The sequence below is a fragment of the Ambystoma mexicanum genome, chromosome 7q (genome assembly GCF_040938575.1).
Source record: "Ambystoma mexicanum isolate Mex_15411 chromosome 7q, UKY_AmexF1_1, whole genome shotgun sequence".
Taxonomy (NCBI): Eukaryota; Metazoa; Chordata; class Amphibia; order Caudata; family Ambystomatidae; genus Ambystoma; species Ambystoma mexicanum.
In genome coordinates, this window is record NC_090941.1 from 146,030,160 (window position 1) to 146,044,469 (window position 14,310).

General features: G+C 42.7%; 1 protein-coding gene across 2 annotated transcripts in view; it reads right to left on the bottom strand.

The window, feature by feature from the left end:
• Nucleotides 1-14,310, bottom strand: part of UGGT2 (UDP-glucose glycoprotein glucosyltransferase 2) — a 1,923,861-nt gene that overhangs the window by 1,878,031 nt on the left and 31,520 nt on the right. Inside the window, exon 2 of one of the 2 annotated variants that reach the window (XM_069639785.1) lies at nt 6,468-6,550. The exons of the other annotated variant lie outside the window; for it this stretch is intronic. Coding sequence (XP_069495886.1) covers nt 6,468-6,550 — 83 coding nt within the window. The remainder of the gene's footprint in view (nt 1-6,467; nt 6,551-14,310) is intronic. 2 annotated transcript variants of the gene reach the window in all.

Sequence of the window (14,310 nt, forward strand, 5' to 3'; positions counted from 1 at the left end):
CTACCAAATGCTTGACACCCTGCATTGTTTCACTAACTTGCTAGGCCAAAGTGTCAATTACCCTGTTCATCAACTACGGTGCCCTCCCAGATCCCTTCCACAGGGCTGGTTCTGGAAGTCCATCTTAAAAGAGGGATAAGGGGTAGGACTACTGAAGAGACCTGGAAATTAGTCACCAAGAAAAAAAAGCACACACGAATAGTTATAGGTGGGGCACTAAAAACACATACCGGGGCTCATATTCTATAAGCACATAATGTAAATGAATGACTAAAAAGCCTTGCTTAAGGCTTATGTAATTAATTTAATTCACGGTTTGGATCATGTTCAATCATTTGTATGGTGGAGGGGAGGAATGCATCTTGCATTTCTGCCACCTCCCTTCCCCTTCCCCATACAAATGCTCATCAGTTGCATTGGGATGGATTTTCATGCCGATGCAAATGCATGTGCCTGCTTTATGCACTAGCATAAAGCAAGCGGACCCCATAGGGATCCATTGAACACGCTGCCTTCCATGCTCGCTTGCAGGCAGGGTGTACAATTACAATCAAACCATGCATGAAATGCGAGTATGTCGGCCAGGGTTTGATTTCAATTGGAAACACTGCTTAACACGTGTGCATGGTAAACTGCGTTCCCAATTGAAATTAAACCCTGCCCTACATGCGAGCATTGTAATTGTGAGTGCTGCTTGCCATGCTGGCAAGTGGTGCTCACAATTAAAAGTAAACGCTGCCTGGTATGCGAGAATGGCAGACAGCCTTTTGCACAGCAGAGTTCAAAAGTGCAGGTCAAAAAGGTGGTATAGATGGGTATGCAACCTTTGGCCCTGAACTCACATTCCGCCTGCAAATGAGGAAAATTTGGGGAGGCACCTACATGTATGTCAACACAACAGCTCCGCAACGTCACGATTTTATAGAACATGAGCCCCATTGTTTTCCACTTTGCTGTCCTATTACTATTTAGCAGCAATCACTAAAAAAAGAACCGAACCATAGCCAATGTTTGTTGACACTGCTACACTTTGTATTAGCTGTGCTGTTTTTCCACACTTCCTGGGTTTTATCCCATCATGGTTCGGGGTTAAACAGGACTTTGTGCGTCTTGAGCATAGTAGATAACTTAGGGGACTCGAGTAACTCAAAGATGAATTTGGCAGCTTATTCAGTGTCTTTTACAATATTATTTTGTATTTGTGATAAAAGGGTATGATAGTTGGAATGGAGATTATTAAAAATAGGTTAAGTGCACCCGCCACCTTAGGCTACAAAAATGTACACGCACAATAAATGGCTGATTCACGGAAGTCATTTTGCTGGTTTCCAAGTGCACTAAATTCAGTGATGGTCAACAGAGCCACAATGAGATACATTATGTTGCACAAAATCACAAAATGTCCATGATGTGAGGAAGCAGGGATTAGACCTCCGGTGTCCTGGATCCCCAGTTGTCAGTTTAACCACCACCCACATCGCCTTAAAGTGGTTTAAATTAAACACGGATTTCAAGACGTCTTAACAATATTTTTCAATACCTCCGTTTTTCCACCACTATTGAACTGCTGAAGAATGTTATTCATATGTTCATATGAGAGAGAGAGAGAGAGAGAGAGAGAGAGAGAGAGAGAGAGAGAGAGAGAACAGGGCAGTGGGAGAGTACCGAGGAGATTGCAAGAGGAGCAGAGGGTGAAGAACAAACGTGAGGCCGGTTTTGTGGCACTCCTGAGGAGTCCAGGGAATGCGATGGTGTGGTTATTAGGAATATGACAGTGACCAATGTGTCTAACTTTATCCGTGCACATCCACAGCTCATCTTTTTAGTTTATAGGCATATTCACTTTGCAGAACATATATACTGGTGGGCTCGTGTGGGTCAGTTTGAAGGGGAAAACGGTGGAAAGAGGAAAAAGGTGGAGAGAGGAGGGGAACTGTCTGCAGAGCCAGAGTCAGAGAAGTAATTTGTGGGGTGTTGGGCTTCAAAGAAGCAGAAACAGATTGGTGCACAGAAAACCTAGCTCGTTGGGCAAGATGGACAACACTTTTTTTCAACGGAATTGTCTCTTAAAGAAGTGAACTGTCGGCAGAGGGCTGAGGAAGCGAGGTAGTCTGGAGGATGGGCCGTAGGGAAGGCGAGGAGGGCTGGTGGGGTACAGAAACCATACCTCCTTAGGCACAAGGCTCAAGTTTTTTCCTATGTTATGATATTTTATTTATATCGCGCTCATACACAGGTGTTTCAGAGCGCGACCAGACAAAGGGAGGGGAACAGGGGAGAGAAACAAACAACGATCTTACCAGGCCCATTGACATTGAGAACACCCACGTGCATGTGGTAGGGAAAAGTGGGAAAGTGCATGGGAGAAATTGGAAAGTGCAGAGCATAAGAGAGGACAAGATAAATAATAAGTAAATAATAAATAAATATGGTGATCCATAACAGTGGTAGTGCAGCCTGTGAGGGCCAAGTGCAAGGTTAGTTAGATAGGGAGTATCTGATCAGTGCAGACAAAGAGTGGGGGGGGGTGTATGGGTACAGATACAGGTCCCAGTGCAATGGGTGGCCAGGGGGCAGTGCGGACGGGTGGGTGGCAGGGTGAGCAGGTACCTGGGCCCGATGGGCAGAGGGTGGCCAGGTGCAGCATTGCAGAGAGAGAAAGCAGATCAGCAGGGGAGAAGAGGGGCAAAGGCAGAGGCGAAGAGGAAGGTCTTGAGGAGCTTCCGGAACCGTAAATGGTTCTCCTCAAGTTTCAAGGTGGCAGGTAGGCAGTTCCAGAGGGAGGCCCCCACAGAAAACAAAGCTCTACTACCAGCTCGTTTCTTTGAAAAAAGACTGACCCGCTGATGGTGCTGGAGCAGCCAAGCATCGTTGCTGGTTGCTGAAGGAGATTACTTAAATCCTAAATTCTCACCCAGGCACTTCAGGCTTCCAAGATTTTCAATCTCGATTGTAGAGATCAGAGCACCACAGCAATTACTGCAAGATTCTGCTTTTGGGAGCCAATCATTTGGGTTATACTCTTCCTTAAAGGGCTTCAGTACACATCTCCACTTTTCATCTATGAAGGCACTTTTGCCTTCTACTTCAGAAGGAGTAACCAGACAATCAGAAATATCCATATCTTCCTGCTCAAGCAACTCTAAATCATCAATCTTTTCAATGGAAAAGGAAGAGCTGGTAATAGAGAAACACTGTCACTTTTTAAACAAAATGGTTGCTAGCTCACAACTTGTTTCTTACGTTATTCTTCCTGAGGTCTCATTGACCTCCCACATGTTGTCCTCCCTTACCGCTTTCATATAGCACCACTTCTTTTTCTTGTCATTTCCTTGCCTCTTAGCTCTTTAAAGTGGTCAGGACATCAAACAAGCAGTCAACATGAAATAACCAGACAGGAAGAAGGAAAAGGATAAGGAGTGGACGGGAGAGAAAGGGGAGCAAGGAAAGAGAAAGGTATGAGAAGATTGAAGAAAGTCATAGATTAAGGAAGGGAAGGAGAGGGGGAGCTAATACAACAGGAAAGGAAGAGGAGAGAAGAGGAACGAATCATGGATGCAACGAAGAATGAGGACGCAAAGAGGACTTGAAGAAATGTAATGTGGCAAATTGACAAACTACATGACAGAGTGAAGGCTCAAAAAGATTTTATTCGAACACGAGGGTGTTTGGGATGTACTCCTATTGGGTCTAAAGGTTTAGTTGAAACATATCTAGAAAACCCTATATGGGAATGATCTAAAACAGTGTCAATATTGTCCTTCCAGTGCCCATAGCGGTCTCCCGCACGGTTCATCTTGACAGTGCTTTAGGGATGATGTCCAGCTACCTCCTTGCTTGAGTTGTAGAAGCAGGGAATGTGGCACAAGGCCATTTTGTGCCACACCCCCTCTTCCCCGGGATACACCATCTATTTTACCATTTTTCATCCAGTCAGGAGCATAGTGCCTGGCTCACTTGTTCCAGTACTGGGAGTCATAGCACTGAAGATGAAGTACTTCGTCTCTAGCTTTTACCCCTCTCAATACTAACAGCTACTGTGAACCCTGTTCCCACCTGCTTTCAGGCAGTATCTCATTCCATTCGCTTTCTGCGTTCTCCTCTACCAGCTGTCATTTTCCTTCTCATTGTTTCCTTTCTTATGATTGGTTGTGTTTTTTTTTTCCTTCTGGGGCCTTGGGATGAGGTAATTGAGGTTTCTCCCTTATTTGGCCCGGTTTTGCAGCTCTATAGTGTGCTACAAGGGCCCAGTAGTGAGCGAGCGCTGTGTCAGGAAGAAATTCTGTCTTACTGCTGACTCTGGTGGGGGTATTCCAAGCCTTCCCAGTTTTCACCGGCTATGCCTCTTTCTCCCAGTACATTAGAGGCAACCAGTCAGGGGATTCCATTTCACCAGCACAGACCTACAAGCTCAGATGGCCACATTTAGGTCTTCTTTCTACCGCGTTCCAGTATCTGGCAAGTGGGGTTCAGCTGAATGCCTGCTCCCTCATTACCTTTAAGCAAAGCCTGGCCAGGCCCATCAAGCCACCTTTTACTCTGGACTACAAGGTCTCCAGGGGGCAAGAGAAAATAAATATTGGCAAAGCCAACATACATCGCATTAGTGACTGGTTCTGGTTATGAAGTCACGTAGGCATTAGGGGTTGCGTTTTCACCAGATAGTATAGGTTTCGTCCTGAAATCAGAGTTCACAGGTCCCATCACTCAGGTGAAAGAACGACCATTGTGGAAGCAGAAGGTCACACGACCAGACATCACCAATATGTTAGGTTAGCCAGACCTGTTGCCACTGAGAATCAGCAGGGCCTTTAAGGCACTTCAGGGAGACAGAGTAGAGTGTGATTTATAGGACGCAATCAAATGAAGTGAGAAGGTATGTGGGAGAGGTTTATATCCCCCCCGTAAAATAGAAATGTGCAAGTTTGTAATCACAAAAGCACTTCTAGTGTGATGAACTGTTTGTTAAGACAAGAAATGCTATACTTGCTCGGAGTTCATTTTTACAGACGGGGATATGTTGTTGGGTTGCATTAAAAGGAAACACTGTTACAGTTGCACAACGTGAATCGCAGAGTGGAGTTTGTTCACTTCAATGTCATAGCAGGCCACACAATTTGCACTTGCCACTAGTCTTTGGCGAGCGATAATTGATTCTTGGCAATTAAGAAACTGGCATGTGGAGAATTGGGGAGGGAGTGACTTTGTATGCCCGACTAGTACCTCGCAAATTGAACATTATATTCATTGCTATTTATTTTTTTCTTTTTTTAAAAGAAAATGTGTTTTTTGGTGAACTTCTTGCAGCATCATTACACAATAGCACATTTATCATTCAATGTATAGTTCAGCCATTAATTATTTAAATAACATTCAACATTGAGCAATTCAACCAATATACATAAACGTAGAACATTCCAAACCCGTATCTAGGGCTTTTATGTCTAAAGCAGAGAATTGTGGTCATTACAGACCAGTGCAGCAGATAAAGTGTGAGCCAATCGGCGCTCCACGGCAGCAACACCTTTGAAGGGTTCTGCAGCCAACGTGCCACTTATATTCAGTAATTAGGAGGAATGGAAGCAAATAAAGAAACATTCAGGGTGGTTCGTCGTCTGATGGATAGAAGACAGTTTCTGTAAGGGCCTTCCATGTCTCAAAAGCAGCAGCAGTGTCCTCGTCATGTACCTGCATCGCCCCAAGCCATGCCCTGTTTCGGCCTCACACCAAGTTCCAAGATCTCTGAACCATATACCAAACAGCAGACCCCCACTAGATTTCCATGACATTGCCAAACTTGGCAAGTATACATACGAGGTCCATAAATCTGGTAATATGTTTACGTTTGCGCGATCTAGGATATATACCCAATAAGCATTCAAGTGGGTCCCAGTGGTACCTACTAATGGCAGCGTCCACACAAGTCTGCTTAATTTGGGACCAAAAGCTCTGCACCTTCGAAACTGAGCTGGCAAAATTGGAAGGATCTTCCTTAAAGCTTTAAGTCTAAAGAAACCAGCTTTACAAACAGAAGCAATATGTGCTTCTCGGGAGCCAGAAGGAAGAAGCTTTAGCCCTAGACTCTACACATGCACTAGGAGCGGGGCTGTGATCCGAGTGCCAGAGAGAATGAGAATCACCAGTGCAAAGAACCATCAATCAAAAAGAGTGCACCTTGCAAAAGAATCTTGAGACTTCCTTTTGCTACTCTACAGCACCTTTCCCGGGTATTTTTTTTTTCAACTAAAATATCTCTGACAGAGAATGCTTTTTTTAACCAGAACAAAATAAAAATGGGCTGAAATTATATTGCAAGGCCCACTCTGAAGTAACATATATACAGAGTATATGACTTTACTTTAGTAATTTGTACCGCGCTATTCATGGACCCGAAGGCTTAAGGGCGCCACAAAAACAGTCACAAAAGAAACATTAAAAAAAAAAACATGGCTTTACATAAATCTTACCTCCATGCTTATATATTGTCATTTCTCGGACAGTGTCTACAAATTGCCAAAACCTCTCGTTACCTTCTTCTGCAATGAATTCACTGAAAATAAAGGGAAAAGCAATGTCAATTCACAATCGCACAGGCAATTTTGTGGTCTGGGCTAGAGCAAGCTTTGACTCTACTAAGAACTCTAGTTTTGGCTTTTGCAATTGTTAATTGCATTGGACATATATATATTTCCCCAGGATAAGGCAAAAAAAGCCTTCACTGTATGAAGCTGCACTCCCAACACTCCGGAATAGTACCAATCCACAGCTGCAATTTGCTGAAAAATGAGACTTCAGGAACCCGAAAATAACTGCACTTGCAAGTATATGCAAAAGTAGAAAAAAGTTTTATTTAATCATGGCAGTTAAAAACAAAAAGGCTTCCCAAGTTGCGAGAGGCTGGCTGACGCGTTTCTCCACACTCCTGTGGCTTGTTTATATATATATATATACACACGCACACATACATATGCATGAATTTGTGTTAGCCCAACTGAAGAAAATGCAGGCTCAATTGCCAGCCCTCGTGTGGAGCCCAGGAGACTCAACGTGAACGCTGCTGCAGGCAGAATCACAACGCAGTTGTATAAAAAAACGCTGCGGTTTCTCTTTCTAGGTTTCTCAGGCTCCCCCGGCTCGGAGGAGCGCGAGAAACTTAGAAAGACAACCGCAGCGTTTTTAAATACAACAACGTTGTATTTATGTTTGCGGTAGCTTCAGCTTGGAGCCCAGGGGGCTCCAAGTTGAAGCTACCGCAAACAAAAATACAACGTTTTAAAAGCTGCGGTTTACTCAGTTTTCCAGGCTCCCCAGGCCGGAAAACTTAGGGAAAAAAACACAGCTAGTGCTCATTTAAAAAAAGAAATAAGCACTTACCCAGATGCAGCTTTCTTGCCTGCAGTCTCTGGTCTCCGTCCTCCAGCACTAATGAAGCAAAAGCCACCCAGTGGTAGCTTTTGTTTATTACAGCTGGCTGGCTTTTGCTTCATTAGTGCCGCAAGGGCAAGCACAGGAGGCATCCATTTCACAAAATGGATGCCTCCTAGTGCTTCACATTTCTAAGTTTGAGCTTCATTTGCTCAATACTTTGCATAGGGACTTTTAAAAATATTTTTTAGATATATTTTTGATTATTGGCCATCATTTTAGCCAATAATATTTTAGAGCGCACTATTCCTTTAAAGTTTAACTGTAAACACAAAATAAAAATCATCATCATGTGAAAGGTACTATTTAACAGTTAGTCTTGTTTTTGAAAATGTGTCAATCTTTACACAAACATAATTTGAGCACAGGAAATGGATCACACAGATGACCATATTGCAGTTTGCCACCAAGCAGTATGTACATGGCTTCAAGACAGGCCATACGCCTTCTATTAATTTTACAATTGCAGTAGCGCATACAGGTGTGTAGCCCGTGGCCCCACGGGGCCTACATGCTTTTCCCATAAGGGAACATCTAGAAACAAAGACGCAGACACCAGGTTAAATAAAGTATTTAAATAAGTGTGTGGTTTATTTATTTGAGTGTGTCTTGTGTGTGTGTTTGGAAACATCTATCCAGCCCACTTTGGGGCTGGATGGAATGTTAACAAACGAAATAAAAGAAACAAAGGAATAGAACTGCCCTACCCAAGAATGGGTTTGCCAGCGGAGAGAAAAGAATTCAATAGAATTTAAATAAACAAAATGACAATGACAGTTGAAGAACGGAGAGAACAAGAAAGCAGAGAAGGAGAGAGACTTACCTGGGGAAAGGGGGAACGCAGCCATGAGCAGCCCCCCCCCCTGGCCTGGACCGAGTATGCCAGGCGCAGCCCGTGTGGTGAAGAGCATGAAGTGAAGAGAAGTCCTGTGCTAGCCTCGTCAGCCAGCCCAGGTGAAGAGACAGAGAGGAGGAGTACGTCGTGGGATGCTCTATTGAGCGGTGTGGGTGAAGGAAAGCCCCTGGCCGCTCAGCGAAGCAGCCCGGGTGAAGGATTGCTGCCTGTCTCCTGCGACACATTGCAGAGAGTGCGGACCCAAAGCCCAACCATGACAACGGGGACGCTGCATAAACATAGAAGGGTGGTTCAGGCCACGCAGTCCCCATGCTAAGGGGGCCGCAATGAAGATTCTAAAAGTATGCCGCGGGTGCAGCAATGATCGTGGATGGACCCCGCAGCCAACGGGGCCCACCCTGAAGACAGCACAAGGCCACAGGGTGCGGCTGTGGTAACGGGCAAACCCCCTATTGCGTAGGGGGCCGGCCAGGACAATTAAAAGCATGCAGGCTGTGCAGTGAGTGCGGGTGGCCTCATGTGGTGGACTGGGCCACCCTGAAAAAAGAAGAGGGGCCCGACCTCACCATTCATCTGCTGGGGTCAGAACAGACACTAGCCAACCATCATCAAGCCCTGCAAAAGCCAGCTCTTTCTTTAACCAGCTTTGCAGTCACATCAGTGGGACAGCAGCACCAAGGAGAGACAGTGAAGGGGATTACTGACCGCAGCAGTCACCCCATTGTGGCATAGTGTTCTGTGTGTGTTTAATGTATGCAAATATATAAATGTCTGCAGTATATTTATTAAGTGTTAAGTAGGGGGAAGCGTAGAGTTAAGTGCTAGGGGGAATGTCAAGTAGGGTTAAGAGTTAAGTAGGGGTAGAATATTAATTATTTATAAGAACGCCAAGTAGAACACGGGGATAGAGGGACAGAGAAGCGGCCTGCTTAAGGCTGGCTAGTGAGATGGTACCACCCACAGAGGGCATCCTCTGGCCTCACACTCCATGTGGGAGATACAGAGTGTAGGTAAGGGGCCTGGTGCATCAGACTCACCCAAAGGGACCCCAACCCACTCCGATGTAGGGCGAGCTGACATAGCAGGTTCCCATTTAAATGGAGCACACGCCAGGGGGATGCTGGGGGGGAAAAAAGGTTTAAAGGATAAAAGTGGTTTTATAAATAGAGGGGTCCCTGTCTGCATCCCCTATAAACTTCACTCTGGTATCATTGTCCATTAGCGATCTAAGAACTCAGAATGTAGTCCATCTCCTGTTATCAGGTATTTAATTTTGAGAAGTAGTGTCCTCCACCACTGGCTGATCTAGGAGGTTTGGGGTGGTGGGTTTTCATGGGGACTGTCCCTCGTCTTGGGTGAGGAGGATGGACACCCTTGCTTGGACCAGGGCCAGAAACAGGGGTTACAGGCAGATTACCTGCAAAGATTGTATTCAAGTACATGTAGACAGGGCTCAAAGTTAGCCAACGGCTAGTGAACATGGACTCTTGCCGTGTAAGCAATTGGGTACTCTGTGTATGTGTAGAATTGTGGTGGTGATCAACCTTTATGGCTGGTTAGTAGTTTGCACCTTGAAATTTGTATCCCTGTGTAGAGACCATTAATTAGCACCCTACAAAGAAAGTTAGGTTTCGCTCAGCCAATCAGGAACACTGATTCCACAAACATTTCAGTGACCATTAACCAGTATTTGCTTGCAATCTTTGCAGTTCTACTGCTGGGCCAAGCAGAGGACTCCATTTTCTATTTTAAAAGGTGCAGCATTACATATGCAGGTGCATCCATCCTATGCACGCACAGCCTGAAATGTCCCAGAATTACCATCTGATGCTAGTTAATGTCTCACATGCAACATTTCGTCAACAAATGTAATGTGCAGCCTCACATACGTAATTTCTACACAGCCTCAAACGTTCCAGTAATAGCAGTTAATGTATTATGCATGGTAGTCACTGAATATGGTGCAGCCCTCACATGTTCAGCTGCGGCCATCATATGTAAAATGCAGTCAGAAATGCCTCAGTAATACCATCCAATTCCAGTTAATGTCCCATATGCATGGTATAATCATTTATATTCTTATTGAATACTTGTGACAGGTTCTTCCCACTCTAAGCACTGTAAAACCAGGTTTTATTAGCACATTTTATGGTACTCTATGAACCTCGAAAGCATGAAAGGCTATGATGGTCTGGGATTCGAACTTTCAAAGGGCAGGATGGCCCCGGGTGGGAAGCAAGCATTATTTTTGAGCTAAAATGGCATCATAATGAACAGATGGCATATTTGGACTATTATTATTTTCCTGAAAAATGAGAACATTAATAGATACCCCGACAATCATCCCAACAAGAAATAGCGATCACTACTTGTTCACGATAACCTGGGAAAAGGCACAACTACACAATATTTGCTCATTATCTCCTCTTCAAGTAGAATATGGAGGCAATAGATTAAGAATGAGTCCATCTAATATCCATTTCATTAATGAGACTTATCGGACAAAGCTAAAGATCATGAACAAACCCCACTAGATTACTTTGGTGTGTTTCTAGCCTTTAAATCGACACTTAAAAGAACTTGCTGTGAACCGTTCAAGAGGCTACATGCTCATAATAAAGACCTGATGTTAATTAAGAGCAAATATAGAGCAGATCTAAGACAACTCAAAAGAAGCCAGACGGAGGATAAAATCAAGCTAAAACGAGCCAGGAAACAAAGATTTAAGAACTGGCTGATGTCTAGCTGCAGAAGAGGCTATCAACATGACGCTGAACAAATGTTGAAATTAGTCTATTCAAAGAAATCGCGAGACTTGTGGGCCTTGCTCAATAACAACACAATCTTTCAATTTGCATCTCTCACAAATGGGAGTATCAGAAAAGCCTGGGCAGGAGCACTTTACCAAGCTATTCGCGGCACCAAAAATCTAAACATTGCAGAAGCGAAAACTGACAACTAATCCAAGGAACATCAAATTTGATAAAGTGATCTGGTTATGCGGATAAAAAATCTAAGCACATCGCCGCGAGCCCCAGGTCCTGATGGACTCTCAATAACCTGCAGAAATCAGCCCATGCTTCTGGGTTTTGTTTCAGGTTGGCATTTGTTTAATGAGGTATTGGTGACCAAAGAGATTACACCTTCTTGGAAAACTGCTCTGATTATTACTATATTTTAAAAAGGTAATTGTAAGAAGCCTAGCAACTGCCGCCCTGTAGCCCTACTCTATATACTAGGAAAGATCTTTGGAAAAATACTATTACGCCATCTAAATAAATGGACAAATTCCTCTGGCTGATTGGATCCTAGACAATCAGGCTTTGTAAGTGGCGTTGGCACCAACCTTAACTTGTTCCTATTGACACTATTGAAACTCAAAGCCATCAAAGCAAAAAATATATGCTGTATTTGTTGACTTGGAACAAGCTTTTGATAATGATAAGTTCTGAGAAACTATGGACAAATATGCGACTGTCCTGAAGATTTGCTAGAACCAATCAAGACTTTTTACACCTCGACTTCCATCCGAGTGCAACTATCTAAAGAAGGTTTGTTCTCTTGAAAAATCGTGACCGTTAGAGGACTAACACAAGGCTGCCCCTTAGCAGCTACTGTATCCTATTTATCAGATATGGGTATGAGCCAAGCTGTTATTAGAGACTTTCCTCCAAATATTAATGACACTGCTATGCCCAGGATCCTATATGCCGACGATCTTGTCCTCTTTGAACAAACAATAATAGGACTGCAACGTGGACCAATATACTCTTGAAAGCTACATGAAAAACACTGATTTGTGACTCTCAACACTAAGACAACGAAAATAATGATATTTGCAAATGCTATTAAAAACAAAATAAAAAGAGATGGTATTTACATGAACAAAGTCTTGAGAAAGTGGATTCAGTTACCCACTGAGGAATTCATATCAGCTGTAACATCAACAAAAGTGGATGGATGACAATAATATTATATAAATCTAAGAACTTCTCAGCACAGGGACGCTTGAAAAAATAATATGGCAAATATACTTCCAACACCAATTTTTTGTATTTGTAAAGGTTTTATGTTTGATTATATATACCAAACGTCTTAACAGATCATCAATTGCCATAATTTCTTAACATTTTAGCACATAAAATATGGTTGCAATTTATCCAATGAATCCCTGAGATATATTACAATGCGCAAGTTCCACAAATGTGCATGAAAAGTAGCAGATGTGCAAAATGTGCAATATAATTATATGCAAAATCCAAGCTGAAAAACTCCTGAAAAGACAATTAGAAAACTACAATACTAAAAGATATAAAACCGCATACCCATTATTAGGAGTGTGCAGCATCTTAAATAAGTCGAGCATTTGCTATCATGATTACATGAAGGCCACGTTCGATAAGGCCAAAGAAAGTAAATATTCATAAGAGATACGTTGAATATAAGATACATTCATTCCTAATTTCCTAATAGAGTTAAGACATAAAAATTACAATATAACAATTTAAAATTACATATTTATTGACATACATAAAAGCTCATTCATTCTTGCCAATAACTGGGTGAGTGCCAATACCAAACAGGTGTTCTCCTCCCCCCACATACACCGGGTCCACAGCAATTCCCTAGAGAATGGGGTATCACCAATGTTGAATTTACCAAGCAACATGAGTCTATCAAATTCTATTATTTCTTCTTTTCCATTGTTTTTCTGCCAATGATAGACACGCTCAAAAGTATGAAATTGGTTAAGTTTAAAACGCAGAAATAAAGCACATGCTTTTTCACACAGGAATCATAGTAAATATTTCGCACAAGGTTTTAGTTTTTTTGGCCAATTATGCATATTCCTTATACGATTTATAGGTATTATTTGCCTCAATTGTAGGCAACCAATCGAATTCAAAATGTTTCTTTTTAACTTAAGGCAAACCGGATCTGAGGTCGTCTGTTCTTACAATAAGTCTCTTGAGAAGGAGCTTCATCTGCGCCTGAAACCTCACAACAGATTATGGATTGGCCTCTTTAAGCATACTGCCTAAATCTTGATACATCGAGTTGCGTGGTGGATAAAGCATTTTTGCATAATTGGTCAACTTCTGCCATTGGTGCTTAGAGGAAAGCAAACTCATCCATATATATATATTTTTTTAATCAATTTTATTGGTTTTTACAACAAACAATCGACATTCAACAAAACCAGCAGTAGTTATCATAATACTTTAGCATCATGTACATATCGTTAAATATGTACCGCTTACCCCCCCCAACTCGAGCCTACTCCACTTCGCATTCTGCTTCTCTTTCCTCCGGGGGAACCTCCCCTTCCGTATTATCAAACGTTACCTGTTCGCTTAAGCAGTCCTGGGTGGACCCATACAACGGAAGCACTGCAAATTTTCTCTTTTGCCTGAGACAACAGCGTTCTCATCTTCTGATTGATAGTCATGACCCACATACTCAGGGAAGCACTGTCAGATAAGGTGTATCCAAGACACCATAAAGGAAAAGGTCTGATCAATTTCTATGTCTAAAATTGTCCATTTAAAAGTTTTAATCCTCTTCTATATTAGTAAAGATAATAATGGTTGACTTTGAACGATTGACCTGGAGATTGTGCTTGGTGGAGTACATGGAAAATAGGTTAAGTATATTTTCTAGACAAAAGGGGGTCTTATCAAAGAGGATCAGGTCATCGGCAAACCCCATCCGATGCAGATGGAGCTTGCTGACACTTACCCCAAAGATGTTATCATTTTGCCACAGTTTATCCAGATAACACAAATGCAAATTAAATAAAGTTGATGCCAGGTTGCAACCCTGCTTAACCCCCATAAAGGTAGGAATAGGGCAAGTGAGAGCACCTTTCTTGGTTAATTCATACCTGAAAACTGGTGTTCTGATGCAGCATAACAATTAAGCGAACCAGGACTGAGGGAATTCCCAGCATAATAATTTTTTATTCCACAGAATATGTCTGATGACTCAATCAAAAGCCACCAAGTCAAGTCCAAAGACACCATATAAAT